We start from the raw sequence: 18786 nt of genomic DNA on the forward strand, positions 1-18786 counted from the left end.
TTCAAATGAAAATATTTGCAATACAATCCATAAAAGTCTCAATATTTGTAATAAATTTAGGAAATCTTGATCATTTTGTGGTAATTGATATATTTTAAGGTCATATCGAAAAACAGCATAGGTCACAAATAATTTTTTACTGATCCGAGGATGCTGCAACGTGGCCGCCATCTTTGCACTCACACGCCGGTAAGTACTGAAGCGAATTTTAATCCGTATCAGCAACATATGTGGCGATGTGTTATGGCAAGCGTTGTCGATTTGTAAGTAGGCTATAGGCTCTCTATTGGACCAGTTTGTGTCACCGGTACAATCGATCTGTTCGATGAAATCACTGATATTGTGCTCTTCCGGGTACAAGAGTTGCTATTTCTTATCCAGTTTACACGTATGTAGCTCTTCGGATCTGATCGTGAGTCATTCTCTCTCAGGCTTTCCTAACAGTGACGTTGCATACTCTTAGAAAGCGTATCGTGCGAGTTGCAGTCTTGCCTTCAGCCCTCCTAATTCAGCCGGTAAGCGAATCTCAAGCAAACGCTTTGGGTTCCATGGCAAGTGATATGTTTATATTAATATTAGCCGTGATTGTGTATACAGCCAATACAGCCATACATTGTGGGTCACGAAGATAAGGTTGTAGTACTGAACTTTAGACTCGTACATCGTCCGTGTTTTGTATTGAGTCTGTGAAAATCATGACAGTGCACTCTTTTGAAAATGTTTTGAGAGGTAGCGCATCACTTTATCATATGTTTTTGCATACATGAAGACGTTCTCTAATGGCAGAATGACCGGACTATTTTCTTGATGCAGGGTCACTGATGCGAAACGGTTGAACAGTTTCACGGTTGTTTCTTATTTCACCATCGAGTAAACGTCTTAGGTTGTAAATTCTTTTCTTTGCTAGTTTATGGCATCAACTTGCTATCTGTAGAGCCATGGTTCAGGAATTTAAAAATAGTCCTTTGAGTTGGTTCCATGGTACATCCATCCCTGTAGTATGCCAACTCTTTGATCAATCTTGTTGTGAGCACTTGGCCAGGAGAGAGACTAGGCACAAAGGTACATTGTGATACGGTTGACAAGTTGTGGTGATAGCATTTGCTGTGTCTCTTTCAGTTTCTGGTCATATTCAGAACGCCAATGGCCCAATCTGATTTTGGGCCATGTGTAAACGCATACATTGCAAAGAGTGGTTGTACAGCTTTTGAATCTGTGAATGGACAAACATTTCAGCATATTGTAAAGTCACAAGTTACAATGTTGAATGCTGAAATATTTCCATTGCAATTCTTAAACAATGCCATCATGAGGGTTGGTCTTCCTGCTTGTCAACCTTGCATCAGGGTCAGTATTAGCCCTCCAATCTGGGTTCACTCAGGGAACCACTGTATCAAAGACAGATAGTGTTTTTGCTTCTTTAGATCTCGAGTACACTTGATAATGGACTTTGAACTACAGTGATTAAGTCTTCTGTACCCTCACAGTGGTTTTAATCTGCCAAAGGGTGATTTCCAAGCTTACAGAAACCTTGTGGCAGGTACTATGGTACAAACTGGATACCAGCAACTCTCAAAATAATGAAATTGTCATTAACATTCATTCGATTGTCTCTATTATTGTAATTCTACAGGTACTATAAACAGTGTTGAGAACAAAAGATGGATGATTCGGGGCCAGCACAACCATCATTAATCAGTAGATTCTTTACCAGATTAGGACAGGTGAGTTTGTTTTTACAAGACTATCAGTTGTACGCTAGATGCCATGTTTCAGGATTATGATCCAACTATCACTCAGAACTCAATGCTTAATATTATGACCAACACTTCAAAGTCATTATTGTGTTTTATTGTGTCACCCTTTCACATCCCATTACCCCAGACTGAGGGATAACCGTTTCATAGAAAAGCATCATTGTTTTGTACCAGCATGCATCTGTTAACACAATGTGCTTCTAATGATATGAACCTAAGTGGATCGATTCAATTTCTTCAGTGACAGTCCCTCTATCACTTCAGTCGATACAAAGTCAATAGAAAAATTGAGATTTTAGAGCATGTTCATTGGACAACAGGTCACTGAAAATAAGTCTCTTTCTTTCCCTTTTCCTGTCAAGTTCATCCATTTGTTATCAGTTCAAGGCTGACAAATACTATAAAATTTCCCATGTGATGTTATTTTACAGACTTGACCATTTCAAGCCTCATCACTGACATGTACTTAATACTAAAATACAAGTATACATGGTAACTGTGTTAGCGCTGGGTTTGGAAAGCTGTTAGCCACTGTGGCGAATAGTTTCAAATTTTATTAGCCACAGACAAATTTTATTAGCCACACATTTTTACGAAAACAAAGCTTTCTATAATGCTATAATCTCCAATGTTGGTTGCATGCACAAGAATAAACTATCAACACATCAACCTTATATCCAATTGTCTTCATTTTAACACTGGAAATTGCTTGATTTTGGACCCCGATGCAAATCGACAGCAGCACGCAACATTGAGACCACGATTAAAATGAACTGCAACACGGAAGGTTGGGACCGCGAGGCAAATCAACAGCATGACAGCAACATTGAACGTTCGGACTGCGATTAAAATAGAAGTTTGGTTACACGTAATTACGTTACATCAGTACACGTAGCCACAGAGTAATATCATAGACAGAGTGGCAACAGCTATTGTTTAAGGCGTGAAGCGGTTACGTAAGCAATCCATGTTTGCCTCGCCTCACGAAGCTCTTGGCTCTCTTTTCCGAAGAGTGCCAACCATGCACCCTTCGGTAATTTTCGGATTTTCACCAATTGTTCAGCGAAAGTATGTTCGACAAAGCTTGTGTTGTTGTTGTCGTGTGGTGCTGATCGGAATTGATGTGCTGGCGAAAACGGAGTGTTTTGAGCTTCAGGAAAGTGGGTTTTAACCGTTTTAAAAATTCCTCTCATATTTTTATGAATATATAATGAGTGTGTTTGAACCAAATTTGAAAGTCTTTTATCTATACTGTCTGGTTTTACTCAATGGTTTACGGTCAGTCATACCGTCTTTTACACGTGCGCCAAGAAAGGACATGTTTATGAAACTGCTGGCGTGTTATGTTTTGATTGGCGTGAGGCAGTGTTTCTGGCCTGAGAGCTCACAAAGTAACCATGGTTGCTACGCGACTGGCAGTACGATGCCATCTCGTCGTATGTTTCGCATAATCTCGTGTAATTATCAACCACAAACCAAGCCTCCAAAAAGTTTAACACCTTTTAAGCTCATTTTAATATGAAAAGCCAATAGTCTACAGAGACGACCATGGAACAAAAGGCATGCAAGTGTTGCCACTCTGTCTGATATTACTCTGTGACGTAGCGTCTTTGTCACGTCATACAAGACGTCGCGTAAATGTGGCACAGACGTTCGGAACATCATCAAATGACACTTCTACATGTAGTCTTAATTATGTGTAGTAATTTTTAGATTTTCTTGGTGATTTGCGGGAATTTAGACAGGAAATCTCGTTAAGTACTAGTATCATTGTAAATTAGCAAACATCTTTGATATCAGAAAATTCCGTAGAGTACACCTGTACAAGACGTACGTGCTATGATTTCCTGATATAAATGAAATGTTGTCTAATTCAACTTTCTACCTGAAGCTGTCACAAAGATTTTCGTAAACCACATAAATAACTGTATTACAGAAAATCGGTAAATTTAATGCGAGGATACAACGAGCTTGAATAGTCCTCGCGTAGAGAAATTAATTGTTTCTTAAAACTTAGACGAATTTCGTATGTTTCTGAAAAAACAATACGACAAAATCAACCAAAAAAATCACAACTGAGCATGGATACGCGTACGCCACTGTGTGCCTTCAGACGTACACGTAATTAGATTATAACCTCTCTAATGAACAACAACACGGAACGTCGAGACCGCGATGCAAATCGACAACAACACGGAATGCGTCGCTGGGAAGGCGATTTTTATGAACATCAATACGGGACCATGAGGACCGCGATGCAAATCGACCACCATTAAAATAAGACCTCGATTAAAATGCGCAACACGGAACGTCTAGACCACGATGCAAATAAATTTCAACACCGAACGTTGTGACCACGATTAAAATGCGTATGTCTGCTGTAGCAAAAGTTTCAATTCTCGCGAGTGTTCGCTTTGCTTGCTGTACACTAGACAAAATGACGTCAAATTTATGGCGAGACTAGGGCTCGATTGCGTCTGCCTGCATTTTCAATTCTCGCGATAGTCATTTATGTGCATGCTGTACACTATACAATTTGACGTCAAATCTCTCGCGAGACTTGGCTCGATTGCAATTGCGTACGTCAGAGAGATCAATACGGAAGTAGATATAGTTTTTTCGCGAATCGCCGAAAGAGAAGCGCAGATCAACAAACAAAAAAACCCACGTTTTTGCTTATTTTGCGGAATTTTTTCAACAAAAATCACTTTCGCCACTGTGGCGAATTAGGATCGATTTTTCTTCGCCACTGCTGATTTCAATTCGCATTTGCGAACGTGGCGAATGGGCAGCGCGAACACAGGGTAATTTTAGTGACTTGACTTGATATGACAGTGTCTGTTGAAGTGATGGTTTTAACCCTTTGCACCCTGACCCCCTGGTACTCTATGACGTCGTCGGACATTTATGACCGAGCCGGGTTCAAAGGGTTAAAATGATCTTCCTGGATGTCATCACTAACTGTAGATGACATGACCTGAATCTGAAAAGACATGAAGTTGTCTGTAATTTCATTATGGCATTGCTGATCTTTACGAATCAAACGGTAAAGTTTGACTTTTGTCATTAGGGGAAGACTGCATTAACTTGCATGGTACCTGAAACCCGAGTCCTTGACTGACCAACTCGGGTGACAAACAGAAGACTTTTAATCCCCAAGGTGTGAATGTTCCATTGTTATGTTTATCTAATCCAGCTGGTGCCATTGTAGTGCCATTGTAGTGCAGGCAGGTCTGTGAAATCGATCCTCTAGGGAAGTAGGGTATTCCTAAGTTAATGGAGCTCTCCCGTTATGTATGGTGGCATAGATGCAGGGTTATATAGTGCTCAATCTTAGGCCAATGAATTTATGATACATTGATAACGACTCATTATTTGCATATTCTAACTATGCTCATCAGTAAACTTTGGATAAATGAATACATTTATTGAGGAAATTTAACATTAGATGGTGTATGTAAGCTATGATGCTAGAGAACATTAATATCATTCTTAACTTCTAAATTGAGTCATGATCCTAATTCTGTCCTTCACAGTGTCAGTTTCATGAGACATTGAATGTAATACTTCAGAGAATTTTTACGTTTTCAAATTATGTTGTCAGAGATGAACTTGGTTATACTCACAGGAAATAATTGCATCTACTGATTTCCTGTCTCCATTCATAAAACATGATCTCATTGAGAGTTTCACTTTCACTTTACTAACATTTATGCTTGAGTAAAATAATCTACCACTCTTTTATCATAGAGGATGTCCCTAAAGATCATGTGCTGTTGAAATTGTATACGATGCAGAAATTTCTAATTCTATCAGCATTCCATGTTTTCTTGAGAAAAATTATATCACAGAGGACCCGATGTAACATGTGAAATGATAGAAGATGATGGAAAATAACAAATGATGCATTGAAATGAAAACCAGTAAGGTTTAAAATAGTTTCTCGTTTACTCTGAGATATCTGTCCGCGTGTTATGAATGACAGTGATAAAATTTTCATCCCTGAGTTGTGTCAAATGCTTATCTACTGGTCTAATAACTTAAAAAAATATTTCATATTTACAATATTTAGTGTTGTCTTGATAATCAGATTACATATGGCACAAGATCACTAATTCACTTCCGCGTTCGTTACGCACGAAGATAGTTCGGAAGAAAAATAGTGCAGACCTTGAAGTTTGATATCTGCATGGATGCTTGTTTAGTTTGAACTTTAACTTCAAGAATTTTTGTAAAGATATTTTTCTGCCTGAATCAAAATGCAGACTGTTGTGAATAATGGCTGAAGCATTTGGTGGTATTATGAGGAGTTCTAGGGCTAATAGAAATCATAACAATAAGCCTGAATTTTGTCAAAAACACCACTGAGGGCGCTATTTTCATCACTATCTCAAAATTTCCGTGGGCTTGCCCCACACGAAAAATTAATCAGTAGTCAAGCTGACATTGACCTAACACCTGTTAAGAGGATTAGTGCCACTGAATGTTTTAAAATAGGAAAATCGAGCTCAACGCTACTGTGGTGGCATATGGGAAATTAATTAGTGGTCTTGTGCCATATACTTTAATCAATGACATATTCAGTCAAACAGAACTTTGTGGTGGAGGTAGCTTCATCTGTAAGTTTAAGCATTGGATTTAATTGCAATAATATATGACTTCTTTACAGAAACGGAACATTTTTGCGGAAACTGAATGATGTTTGAGTCTCCAAAACTTTTTTTGTTGTTTCTCAACATAACAAAATTATGCAATACTAAGGCCAGAGTTTCGCTATTTGATTGCATAAAGTACAAATAATGAATTCATGTAAATATCAGATATAACTGCAACAGACTGTACAGCACAGCAATTCCTGTGGTAGCATAAAGGGCATGAGTCAAGATTACTTGACGCAAACCTTTGATTACGAATGAAAAAGGTTTTCCTGGAGGGCCTGTGCTGAACGCAAATGATAGACTCCCTAGCTTACTGGTGTTTAATGAAAAGGCTGTCCTTAATCCAGCGTATCTATACAAACGGAAGTCTCTAGATATACCAGTGAAGGACCACAACATTTATCTACAATTCCAAAATAAAAATTACAGGATTGCAATGTCATGATGAGAATTTGAAATTGTTTTTTATTTTGTTTCAGATTTATCAAAAGTGTTTAGATTCATGGACACCTCATGTTGTAGCCAGATGGGTAGCATCACTTGTATTATTTCTAACATATGGAGTCAGAGTATTTTTTCTTCAGGTGAGTAAGTATTTTTCAAATTATCAGTGTCTATGTAGGATATGTTGAAGTAAGTGTAATTATAAAAATTCAAAGATGGATACTGATATGTAGACTGTTTTGAGTCAGTGTGGACAAATACTAAACTGGGTTGAACTTGCAAGAGAGTTTGTACTACTACATTATTCATTATTAAACTCACTAGCAACTTTACCTGTTCACCCCGGATTTCCTTAAAATGTCCCTCAATAGCCATGGATAACAAAAGATTTGGGCCAAACCATGGTGGTGAAGGGGTTGAATCTGCTTTGTCTGATTTGAGCTCTCAGAGAAGATTTTAAACTCAATGCATGACAAAATGCACTTTTTCATACATTTGATTTTACTGATAATAAATGTTACAAAATTTTAATATTCAAAATATGATCTCTTGTGCGATATTTCAATATTTCTGTGGCTTACACTTTGTAATTTCTGTTGCAGGGTTGGTACATAGTAACATATGCATTGGGAATATACCACTTAAATCTTTTTATAGCTTTTCTCTCACCGAAGATAGACCCAGCACTAGTCGATGAAACAGGTAATAGTCAATCTCAATGTTTTAGACACCATTGTGACCTATTTGACCTTGACATATCCACTGTTACCAGATCCTAGATTAACCCTTTGAGCGCAAAAGTGAATTTTTTCACATTCATAAAATATGCCCTAGTCAATTTTTTCAGATTTTTACTAAAATTTTTGATTAAAAACTGTAGTCAATGAAATATGATCTCCTTTTGGTCCAAAATTATCAAAAAACTATTAAAGAATTATTCATAAAAATTGGTAAAATGTTGCATTAAAATTATGGTGGGAAAAATTACAGCACGCAAAGGGTTAAAGGTATACAGTCACCTGTAATCTAACTATGCCCGTATATGGTCAAAGGGGCGTTCCTTGGTATTCAAAATGCCCATGTGAGGGCGCTGTTTTTAAAAAGCGGCCACCCGCTTAAAATCTGTGATTGGTTGGATTTTCTCTTTCCATGGTAACTGGGGCAAAATTGGAACAGGTGACAGTATACCTTTAATGTTGGTGAACAGTCATGATTTTGTGAAAAGAATAGTCAGAGCATAAATGAAACGATCTTGAATTTGAATTTCAGACGATGATGGCCCATCACTTCCTACAAAAGCAAATGAGGAGTTCAGACCCTTCATTCGAAGGTTACCCGAATTTAAATTTTGGTAAGCATGATTTATTTTACTCCTTCGGTAGTAAAACTGAAGGACCTCTTCATTGTCTTCCGCATATATATAGAAAGAATAAAAATCAGTCATAGAGGCGTAGATTTTTAGATGAAAAATTGTCTTGTTTTCCTTAAAACAAGATGGAGAAATCTTAATTTAGTCGGCATTTTTCAAAATGAGGCTGCACACATGCTGTACACCAGTTATGAAAATGTGAGGTTTCAAAATGTGCTCTCTCTTCCCCCCCCCCCCCCCAATACTACAGACTTGTCTGATGAGAGGTGTAGCTAGGGTTTTAATTCAAAATATGGGCAAATTGTCGGGCACACCTGGAGCTTAATAAAAACGCCCAGCAAATCATTAATTTGGTAGGGTAAATAACACAAACTATATGGGGGCCCGTTCTGGTCAAAATTATGTTTTTTTTTTAATTTTAGTATGTTAGAATTAATTTTATGTAGACTAGAATTAATTTACTAGCACCTCGAATTAATTGTATGTTTCTTTTAATTAATTTTTATATGCTTTAATTAATATTGTGTAGTCATGCCGAGTTAATTTTGTGTGTTCCAATTAATTATTCTGCTTATCTTGGGTGTAATTAATTTTATGTAGTCTAGAAATAACTTTGCTAACATTTCAAATTATTTGTATGTTTTTTATGTGCCGGAATTAATTTTATGTAGTTTATATTTAATATATTAATTCCTTCAATTGATTTTGGGTTCAAAATGTTTTCGTGCGCTGCAATTAATTTAATGTGTGCTAGAATTATTTTCTACAAGTGTCTTGAATTAATTTTGTGTTCGGTCAAAGTAATTATGTGTGTTCGGTCGAATTAATTATGTGTTTGAGCGAATTAATTACGTGTGTTCGATCGAATTAATTATATGTGTTTGCTCAAATTAATTATATGTGTTTGCTCGAATTATTTTCGGCCGATCCCACAGTCCTTTGCGCACGCTTTCTTAAATCAATACGGCGGCTCCCGACCAGAGTGGTATAGTTATTCAGGCGCTCGAACCGTAATCTGTGAAAATGGAAATCAATAAACTGATCACAAAACTTTGTAGTGTCTCCTGTCTGAGAGATCGTGTATGTGATTGCCCATAGAGCAAAGACTGACCAATTTTGTGTTTACGTCAGACGCGAACGTTCACCCTTTCTATCGGGCTTTGCCAAGCATCGTGTAGGCCTACTGTAGTGTAGTGCAGTGTACTGTAAGCGTATGTGTGTATGTATGTATGTATGTTTAGTACAGTACTGGTGTCTGATGTGCCTCAATACTTTTGTTCTGTTCATCACACACAACAGTCATTTTATTACAGCTCATTGGTAATGTTTAGTGTAAGTGTGAGGCAACTTGAGATCAGCAAAACTAAAATCCAAAATAAGCGCCCATCCCCGAAATCGCCTGTGGGCCTGTATGTGGATGGGCCTAATATCAGAAAACTCTGGTAATTAAAACTTCACTGGTTCATCTATCTTATTCATAATGCCATGAACTGTACAAACAGTACTATCCAACATTTGATGCTTACAGAGTGATAACACTTTGCATTTTCTTTCTTACAGGTATTCTGCCACAAAAGCTATAGTAATAGCATTTGTGTGTACGTTTTTTGAAGTGTTTAATGTACCTGTATTCTGGCCGATATTGGTAGTTTATTTCATCACTTTGTTTTGTATAACCATGAAGAGACAGATTAAGGTAAGACAATTAGCTGCTAGTTAGTCCCCACGGACACCGTCCGGGGGACTTATAGGTTTGGTCGTGTCCGTGCGTCCGTCCGTCCGTTCACGCAGATATCTCAGAGATGCCCGAAGCGATTTCATTCAAACTTGGTACAAGGATTACTTCATATGTCATACAGATGCACGTCGATTTGTTTTGTGATACGATCCAATATGGCTGCCAGGCGGCCATTTTATTACGATTTTTTCATGTACAGAGCCATAATTCAGGCATGTTTCAAATGATTTTATTCAAAGTTGGTACAAGGACATTGACCAATGTCATAGATATGCACGTCAATTCTTTTTGTGATACGATCCAATATGGCCGCCGTGCGGCCATTTTGTTACGATTTTTTCATGTACAGAGCCATAACTCAGGCATATCTCAACTGATTATATTCAAAGTTGGTACAAGGACATTGACCTATGTCATACATATGCACATCAATTTGTTTTGTGATACGATCCAATATGGCCGCCAGGCGGCCATTTTGTTACGATTTTTTCATGTACAGAGCCATAACTCAGGCATATCTCAACCAATTTTATTCAAAGTTGGTACAAGGACATCGACCTATGTCATACACATGCACATTGATTTGTTTTGTGATACGATCCAATATGGCCGCAGTGTGGCCATTTTATTACGTTTTTTCATGTCCAGAACCATAACTCAGACATGTATCAAGCAAATTTATTCAAAGTTGGTACAAGGAGATTGACCAATGTCATACATATGCATGTTAATTTGTTTTGTGATACGATCCAATATGGCTGCTGTGCGGCCATTTTGTTATGATTTTTTCATGTACAAAGCCATAACTCAGGCATATTTCAACCGATTTTAATCAAAGTTGGTACAAGGACATTGACCTACCGTATATCATACATATGCACATTGATTTGTTTTTGTGATTCGATCCATTATGGCCACCATGTGGCCATTTTATTACGATTTTTAGCTACTATAGACTATAGTCTATAGAAGCTATTGGGATGGGTATCCGTCCGGCGTCCGTCGTCAGTCTGTATGTATGTATGTATGTATGTATGTATGTATGTATGTATGTCCGTTTGTGAGGCGTCCGTCCACTCAAATATCTTGAGAACCTCAGTACTTACTGATTTGATATTTGTTGTGTAGATGAAAAATATGATTTTGAGAAACTATTTTTTTTAATTTTTTGATATTGTTGAAAATAGGCAATTAATGCCAAAAAGGTGTTTTTGGTAAAAAATCTTCTTCTTCATAACCGCTGGTCAGACAGCTTTGTTATTTGGTATACAGGTCCCTAGGGATAACCCAACTTAGATTTGTTCAAATTGTAATGAAATATGCAAATGTGTATTTTTAAGGAATTTTTTTGTCATTTTTTATCAAAAAATTTGACTTACATTGTATGTAATTCTTGTACTGTATAAACCCTATCAATTCACCCAGAAAAAAATAATTAATATGATTTTAAATAATTGAATTAATTAGGAAATCATCAAAGCCAAAATAATTTTAGTGTGGAATTATCAGAAAGTTCACCTTTTTTTGACAGTTCATAGTGAAATGCTTACCATCTTGGAGGATTAAAACATTTAAAGGCAACTTTCCTGAATCCCAACTTTGACATATTCTGAACCGTCATTTATTGTGCCCTGTATGTTATCTAAAAGAAATCGCTCATAATAGATTGTCATGATAAGGTGGTCAAGTAAATAGAGATAGAGAAAGTTCTAATTTCCATTTATGGTTGACTTGGTAAGGATAAAATAAGATTACTTTTTGAGGAAAAAAATAGAGTGGTCAATTAAAAGAGTGGTCAAAGTGATAGGGTTTTTATGGTAAAGCTGGGCTGTAAGATTCCTTGTGCTATTTATAGCAATAATGCAATCTGTGTAAACAGTGCAATGAAAGTGTAACATGATTCCTTATGCTTTTGATGACCTTGAACTTCTTAAGTTACAAACATTTGTCTCTTCAGTGTGCTTTCTCTGAGTATGTACAGTCTCAGCTTATTCAACAGAACTTACTTACAATGTTAATTTGAAAGTTAAAATGTGCTTGGTTAATAGGATGAAAATAAAAAGATAACCAGCTCAAGATTCTTTATAACCTGACAGATATGCTTTTTTATTATGACGTAAATCTTGATTTAAGCAAGTCTTGTTTACTTTAATTAGAATGTAATTAACTCTCGTTTATTTGCTATTATAGACTAATATAGTCTGATGAAATATGCAAATCTGTATTTTTACGGAATTTTTTTCCATTTTTGGTCAGGCCATCGTGAAATGAGCTATCAAAGATATCCACCTTCTTCATCAATACATGTGTCACAAAAGGTTATTCTCTACATAACACAGCAGAGCTCTGTCAACTGTTGAGTCGCTTGTTTTTTCAAAACCGCTGGTCAGACAGCTTGGTTTACATGTCCCTAGGATGACCTTAGTGAGATAATTTCATACAGTCAGGAAATACTTAATTTTGTATCCATGTCTATAGTAGCTTCAGGGACTTTGGCCCTATGTTTTCATGTCCTGAACTACAACTCAGACATGTATCAAGCGAATTTATTCAAAAGTATTTTTATCACAGACCTAATGAAGAGGACTCTATCCTCTCTGAGGACCTGTAATCAAAGTACCCATTAACAAGTGGGGACTGTGTCATCAACGATGACTTGTTTTAATTAAGGTAGTACACACCACAAAACTCAAAGACTTTTAATAAAAAATTCCCCAATGAAACTTTCAACTATTCTGTGAACAAAGCAAGAATAAAAATCAGGGAACACCACAATTTTTTGGTGTACAGAAAACAAATCCCTAAAATTTACTGAAATATGAAATTCAAAATGGCCGCCATTCCTGTGTTAACTATATGGGAAAAAATTCAAATTTCGTTTTTCACAAAACTAAGACTGTGAAAACTTAACTTACTCAAACACCTTCAAAATGAGCCCCACATGCTGTACACTAGAAAGAATTGTAAAAATTTGAGTCTAAATGTCTGTCCCCAAGACTCTACAATTTTGTGGACTGTACAAGTTTGGAAATATTAATGATGAAATTATTCATGACTAGATTTTTTAGGCTAATGTTCTGAACTACTGAGTTTGTTGTTTTATTTGAACATTGCAATCACAATTTTTCTCACTTTACTTTCAAATAAACCAGCCTGTCTTTGTATCAGTTATGCTTCACACTTCGTACTGACTGATTTGTTGTTTCTATTTTCTTGTTCTCACAGCATATGATCAAGTACAGATACCTTCCCTTCACGCACGGTAAAACAAAATACAAAGGCAAAGAAGACAGTGGAAGTGTCATAGCCAGTTAAGGTGTAATTCTTCAGTGTATGGTGTCATATCTCTTGTTCTCATGCATGTGCCAGGCTTTGGTCGTCTCGTACTCCAAACCACCATCTGTCTTTGTAAATCGTCACCTTATACTTTAGGTGTTATGTTACTGCTTAGAAGTTCAAGTCAGTGACATTACTTGCGCAAATTTGTTTGATAATTCTTCTCCCCATTTGTAATTCTGAGAAGAAGAGAGTCCACCCCTTCATTCTCATAGATTGGTACATTCCCATTGATATCAATGGGGTCAGTAGACCAATATATAAGGAAATGGGGTGAAAAGGAAGAACAGTTTGAATCGTCAGCCAAACAAAGGCAGGCCAAATTTCTTGGGCAGCTTCATATATTTTTAACTGAAATGTAAATTCTTATGATCAGGGTGCTATTGGTTCGACTGCATTTGTAAAAACGAAAATGTTTCTCACATCATAATTTTTGCGAAAAACAATATCCACTTTGGCAGTCAAACCATAGAGTATTACCCACACATCTTTATGTGAAGTACTAATAATAGAATTACGACTGGATTTTAATTTTTTGCCTTTTTTGCTTTCGATAATGCTTTCATTGTCATTGTACATAAAATCAGTGCCACAACCCTTACTACCAACGGAAAACTAAATTTACCCAGAAACCAAGCAGTTTGTTAGATTTTTGTCAACTGTTATATTTTTGTAACATTACTCATTAGGTCTTACCTTCAAACATTTATTGCATATTTTATATTTGCTTACAGAACTTAATCAAGCATTCCAAATTTTATTCATGTTAGCACCTTCTCTAAGGATAAAACAGAGTCCATTTGCTCCTTGAAGGTCCTGGAATTTGAGTCTCCCGGAAAGTCTTGGAAATTGATAAGCAATCCAAGATTACGAAATGATTAGTGATGACATTGTGAAAATGACATAAAATGATATGTAAGGATTATATTTTGCAAAAATGAGACTCTTAAGCGGCACTTTTGACCCCATAAGTCCTTGAAAAAAGCTGAAAAAGTCCTTTTAGTGTATGGACCCTGATGAAAGAAAGCATAGCGTGTCACTCCTGTTTTTAGAAGTATGAATAATTTATACATGTATGGTTTGCAAGAGTAAGCTGTCAAGTAGCGGTAGTGGTGCAATAACAATTTGCCATCGATATGAATACAGTTTTATTACAGTGATTGCAGACATGTTTGGTTGCAAGTTTAATAGGAAATTGTATGTTTAGAATCCACATTGGCAGTATCATAAATGCTGTTACAAGTGAAAATCGTTCAGTGTTTCGTCGACTGCTTGTCATTATGGCACACACAGTCTATTATTGTGGAGTTTAGCCCACCTTGTTATGTATCACCGTGCCCCGAGGTCAACCATGCAGATTGGTTTCTGTATTTCAATGGGAATTGGCATAAAAATTATGCACCTGACCAAGCTTACAGTATACCATCATACACATTACTCACTCGCTGTTTAATATTTTTTTGCCAAAAATTAGAATAATGTCTCACATGTACAGATTATGTTAAAACAGATGCTATTTACTCGCTGGATTGGACTCACAAATCAATGATGTCACTGAAGAAATATAAGTGTTCGGTTCAAGTTCATATAAAACTTGTTGCCCAGTATGTCTAATATATGCCTACACATGCATGAGAACATATGAACTTTTGTACTATGTTGTATATCTCACATCTCATCCGTTGTGTTCATTTTGTCAACTTCGCACACTTCTGTAAAACAACACAGAAGGAAAACTGTACTGTGAATTATGTAAATTTTGACCTTGTCAGACTTTGATGATGTCTGTGAAAAGAAATTTCTCTGTTTTCCTTCCTTTCATTGTTATTTCACAACAAGATAGAAAGAAACTACTGACAAAATTTCCTATCTTTCAGACTGTATATGATACACATTCTAATACCAAAATCTGATTCTGTGTAAAGTCAAGATCCTTTCAAACATAGTTGTCATATTTTTGTGATTTTAGTTATTCAATAATGCTGCTTTTTTATGGACCCATTTACTTTTTTCTTTGATTTATGCCTTTGACTTACTCCTTGTCCAAGTATCAAAATCACTTAAGTGGATTCTCACATGCAGGGGTTGAAAATGTATGAATAAATCATTTTTTGTCTGATGAGAACCAATAACCAGATCATGTCCTTTTATATTACATCTTTGACTGGTACCGTGAAAATGTATGTAAATTATTTTACAATGGGTTGTCTTAAAATTTAGTTACTCAATAAGTAAATGTACTCTGATGTAATATTTAAACAATGGTGTCATTTGTCTTAATTTGGAACTCACTGACATGACAGTGTTCAACCTTTAACATCAATGATTTTACACAATCAAGTTGTACTCTGGACTTCTTTTTGTATTGGAAAGTGGGGTCAAAGGGTCAAAGCCTTTGGTTTGTTAGTTGCCGAAGTCAAAGTTTTTTATCTTACAAAGTGATTAATTAACCCTTTGAGCACCGGTGTATTTTTGTTGCCCTTATAAAATATACCCTAGTCAATTTTTTGAGAATTTTGCAAAAATTTCGATTGAAAAACTGTATTCAATGAAATATATTTTCTTTATGGTCCAAGATTATCAAAAAAATTGCAGAAAAATGTATACAAATTGGTAAAAGGTTGCACAAAATTTTGGAGGGAAAAATTACAGCGCTTAAAGGACTAAATTATATCAAAACAGCCAAAGTATGGATAAGATGACAGATTTACGTATACACTGCTTTTCATTTCCAGAAGGAAACTGGTTCCCTGTCAGCCTATCATGAGGGAAGAAATTTAAGCAATATGACTGAGCCTTATTTTACCTCATCTCTACACAAATGCTCGACATTACAAATTGCACAATGCGTCTGACTCAATTGTTGCTCTCTTACCAGATGTTTCATTGCTATGAATGCTAGATGCCCCTCAAGCCGTATTAATCATCTCACACAAGCATACAAACAGCCACACAGTAAGTGAGGCTACCCACAACTCCCCTTGATTTGTTTACCCAGACATTTTTCACTAAGGCTTTTTCAATTTTATCAGTTTCTTAACAATTTTTAACTTACAATTTAAGTTCAGGATTATTTGTTGAAACTATGTTCCAAAATTATTGATTATGTTTAAAATTCAAGAGTAAATTGAATGAGAAGTCGATGTTTGGAGGTGCTAAAAATTGCACACTTGTCAAGATAAAGTTATCAGCAACTAAGATGGTCACATCATACCACCTGTCAGACATGCAAATTTCCTTTGCTACGAACATTGAAAAAAATCAATACCCTTTCTTTTGCCAACGCAGATGCAACTTATTCCCTTAGTTTCCTTGAAAATATTGTGTATGGCTGTCAAAAATCTACGTCGACAAAATTACAAAATTGCTATCTTTTCCGCAGAAAAGGGGTTGATCTTCTCATTCACAGTGAGAAATCAGAAAATTATGATTATCAGAACTATGTTGCCAGAACTTTGAAATATGGACCGAGTTGTTCTGTGTACAGAAGAAATTTGCTTCAGTTCAGTGAATGATCTCCGTGATCATGGAGAATTGTGGGTAGCCTCACTTACTGTGAGCCAGTGCAGTAGCTTTGAAAGTGTTACTTACAGTAGGTCATTTTCATAAAACACCCCCCTGCCCCTCTGCCTGACATTATCTAAACTCCAGTTGATTTTTGGTGTTCGATGGATTTCAAAATTCAACATTTTTTTCCAAGTCAAAAGCAATAGTGACGTACTGGTAGTTGCAGAATTCCATGAGCCATGGTCAGCTGTGATCAATTTATGAATCTGGTGGATTCATATCTATGTAAGAATAAATACCAGAAAGTAAGGTCACACAGAGGTGAAAATTACCCATCATTCGCAAACACACAAGCCAGATTCATCACAAATAGGCAAAGTGTAAAAATGAAAAGGAAGACATTGTCAACAGTCATGTGCTGCGTAAGTTTTAAATTTTCAAAAAAGCACAACTTCTTCGGGTATATGCCAAGTGTTGATAGTAGTGATGTTCTAACATCTGTTGAGTGCAGTGAACCCTCCAACTTGCCACAACAAACTCTTTTAAGGTAGTATGCACCTCAAAATTTAAGGACTTTAAAGGTATACAGTCACCTGTAATCTAAATATGCCCATATATGGTCAAAGGGGCGTTCCTTGGTATTCAAAATGCCCATGTGAGGGCGCTGTTTTTAAAGAGCGGCCACCCGCTTAAAATCTGTGATTGGTTAGATTTTCTCTTTCCATGGTAACTGTGGCAAAATTGGAACAGGTGACAGTATACCTTTAACTTTGGCTGATTTTTCCATGAGGAAACTTTCAACCATGCTCTTTCAAAAATCAATATGGAAAAATGGGGTTATCTGTATTTGTTCTTTTACCTGGCTGGTAGGTAGGTTTTCAAAAATCCAAGAAAAACAAGAAAGGAATTTTCTTTAAATGGCCTTGTGGCACTTTATGATGAATTTTAACCTTCTTAGGGAGTTTTTCAAACTTGAAGTGTTCTAATTTCCTGTGAGTGAATATGTATTCAAAACGTCCCTCCGTAAATGACTTTCAGAAGTTAGAAGGAACAAGTGTGCCATTGACCATACAATGAAAATCCATGATGACACTATCCAAAGGACTGAGGAGAAGGAAAAAGCTGAGTCAGCATTTTCCACAAGTCCTCTTGTAAGAGAAACATGATCTTTTAATCTGGCACTGTAACACCATTTTTTGAATCCATTTTCTTCAAAATACCAAATCTGTCATGAAACTTTCAAGAAGATGATAATATTATAATAACTTTTGTTGTATTATATATGCCAGTCAATGGAAAAAACCCAAAATTACCCATAATCCTCTGACGTAATACTTGAGTGACTAGCGTTACAGAATGCCTCCCTGTCATGTTTTGAATGTCTATTGTATACTAAAGTTGCTTGATACATATAGGAAAAAAACTGTCGAAAGGTTTGTTGTTCAAAAACTTTTGGAATGAAAATGCTCATACTCATAGTTATTCACCCTTTGAGTGCAAAAGTCAATTTTTGTTACCTTTATTGAATATGTACGCCAACTTTTTTTTCAGATCTAGACAATTTTTTTCAGATTTTTCCTAAAATTTGGTTCAGAACAAAGCTTTTTCCATTTGGTCCAATACTATAAAAAGATACAGTCAACATGGTAAAATGTTGCACTGAAATTTTGGTGGGAAAAATCACAGCAATAGAGGGGTTATGAGTACTAAAAATGTATTTTGATTGGACAATTTTGTAGAAAGTTTTTAAATTTTGCATTTTGTAGGACAGTCCCTCTACTAGATAGGACGACGCACAGAAATGAGAAAAAGGGGAAAAAAGGTGGCGGGCTCGTCCGGGAGTCGAACCCGGGACCTCTCGCACCCTAAGCGAGAATCATGCCACTAGACCAACGAGCCGCTTGGTGGTGGGAGAGGCCATTCAATAGAATAGGTAGTTTTGATTTGCTTGTCAGGACGGTTTTGTTTTCCGACATT

At 36.3% G+C, this 18786-nt stretch overlaps 1 protein-coding gene and 1 non-coding gene across 4 annotated transcripts; one reads left to right on the forward strand and one right to left on the reverse strand.

Moving 5' to 3' along the window:
- The first annotated feature begins 94 nt into the window (after window positions 1-94).
- Window positions 95-15202, forward strand: LOC139137606 (protein RER1-like). 3 transcript variants are annotated; one of them, XM_070705796.1, is made up of 7 exons: window positions 95-189; window positions 1634-1724; window positions 6895-6999; window positions 7462-7561; window positions 8129-8210; window positions 9789-9924; window positions 13192-15202. In XM_070705796.1, the coding sequence occupies exons 2-7, from the start codon at window positions 1662-1664 to the stop codon at window positions 13279-13281; spliced, it is 576 nt and encodes a 191-aa protein (XP_070561897.1). In that variant the 5' UTR covers window positions 95-189; window positions 1634-1661; the 3' UTR covers window positions 13282-15202. The 3 variants fall into 3 exon arrangements, with proteins under 3 accessions (XP_070561897.1, XP_070561898.1, XP_070561899.1); XM_070705797.1 differs by having other exon boundaries at window positions 172-263; XM_070705798.1 differs by lacking the exon at window positions 95-189 and adding an exon at window positions 245-515.
- Window positions 15203-18636: 3434 nt separating this feature from the next.
- Window positions 18637-18708, reverse strand: Trnap-agg (transfer RNA proline (anticodon AGG)). Its single transcript has one exon. It is a non-coding gene; the product is annotated as a tRNA-Pro (tRNA).
- Between the last annotated feature and the right edge of the window lie 78 nt (window positions 18709-18786).

This window comes from Ptychodera flava, chromosome 7, assembly GCF_041260155.1.
Source record: "Ptychodera flava strain L36383 chromosome 7, AS_Pfla_20210202, whole genome shotgun sequence".
In the NCBI taxonomy this organism is placed as follows: Eukaryota; Metazoa; Hemichordata; class Enteropneusta; family Ptychoderidae; genus Ptychodera; species Ptychodera flava.

Coding starts and splice junctions, on each gene's coding strand:
- LOC139137606 (XM_070705796.1), top strand. CDS start 1,662: ATGGATGATTCGGGGCCAGCACAACCATCATTAATCAGTAGATTCTTT. Junction 1,725..6,894: donor TCTTTACCAGATTAGGACAG/GTGAGTTTGTTT, acceptor ATTTTGTTTCAG/ATTTATCAAAAGTGTTTAGA. Junction 7,562..8,128: donor AGCACTAGTCGATGAAACAG/GTAATAGTCAAT, acceptor TTTGAATTTCAG/ACGATGATGGCCCATCACTT.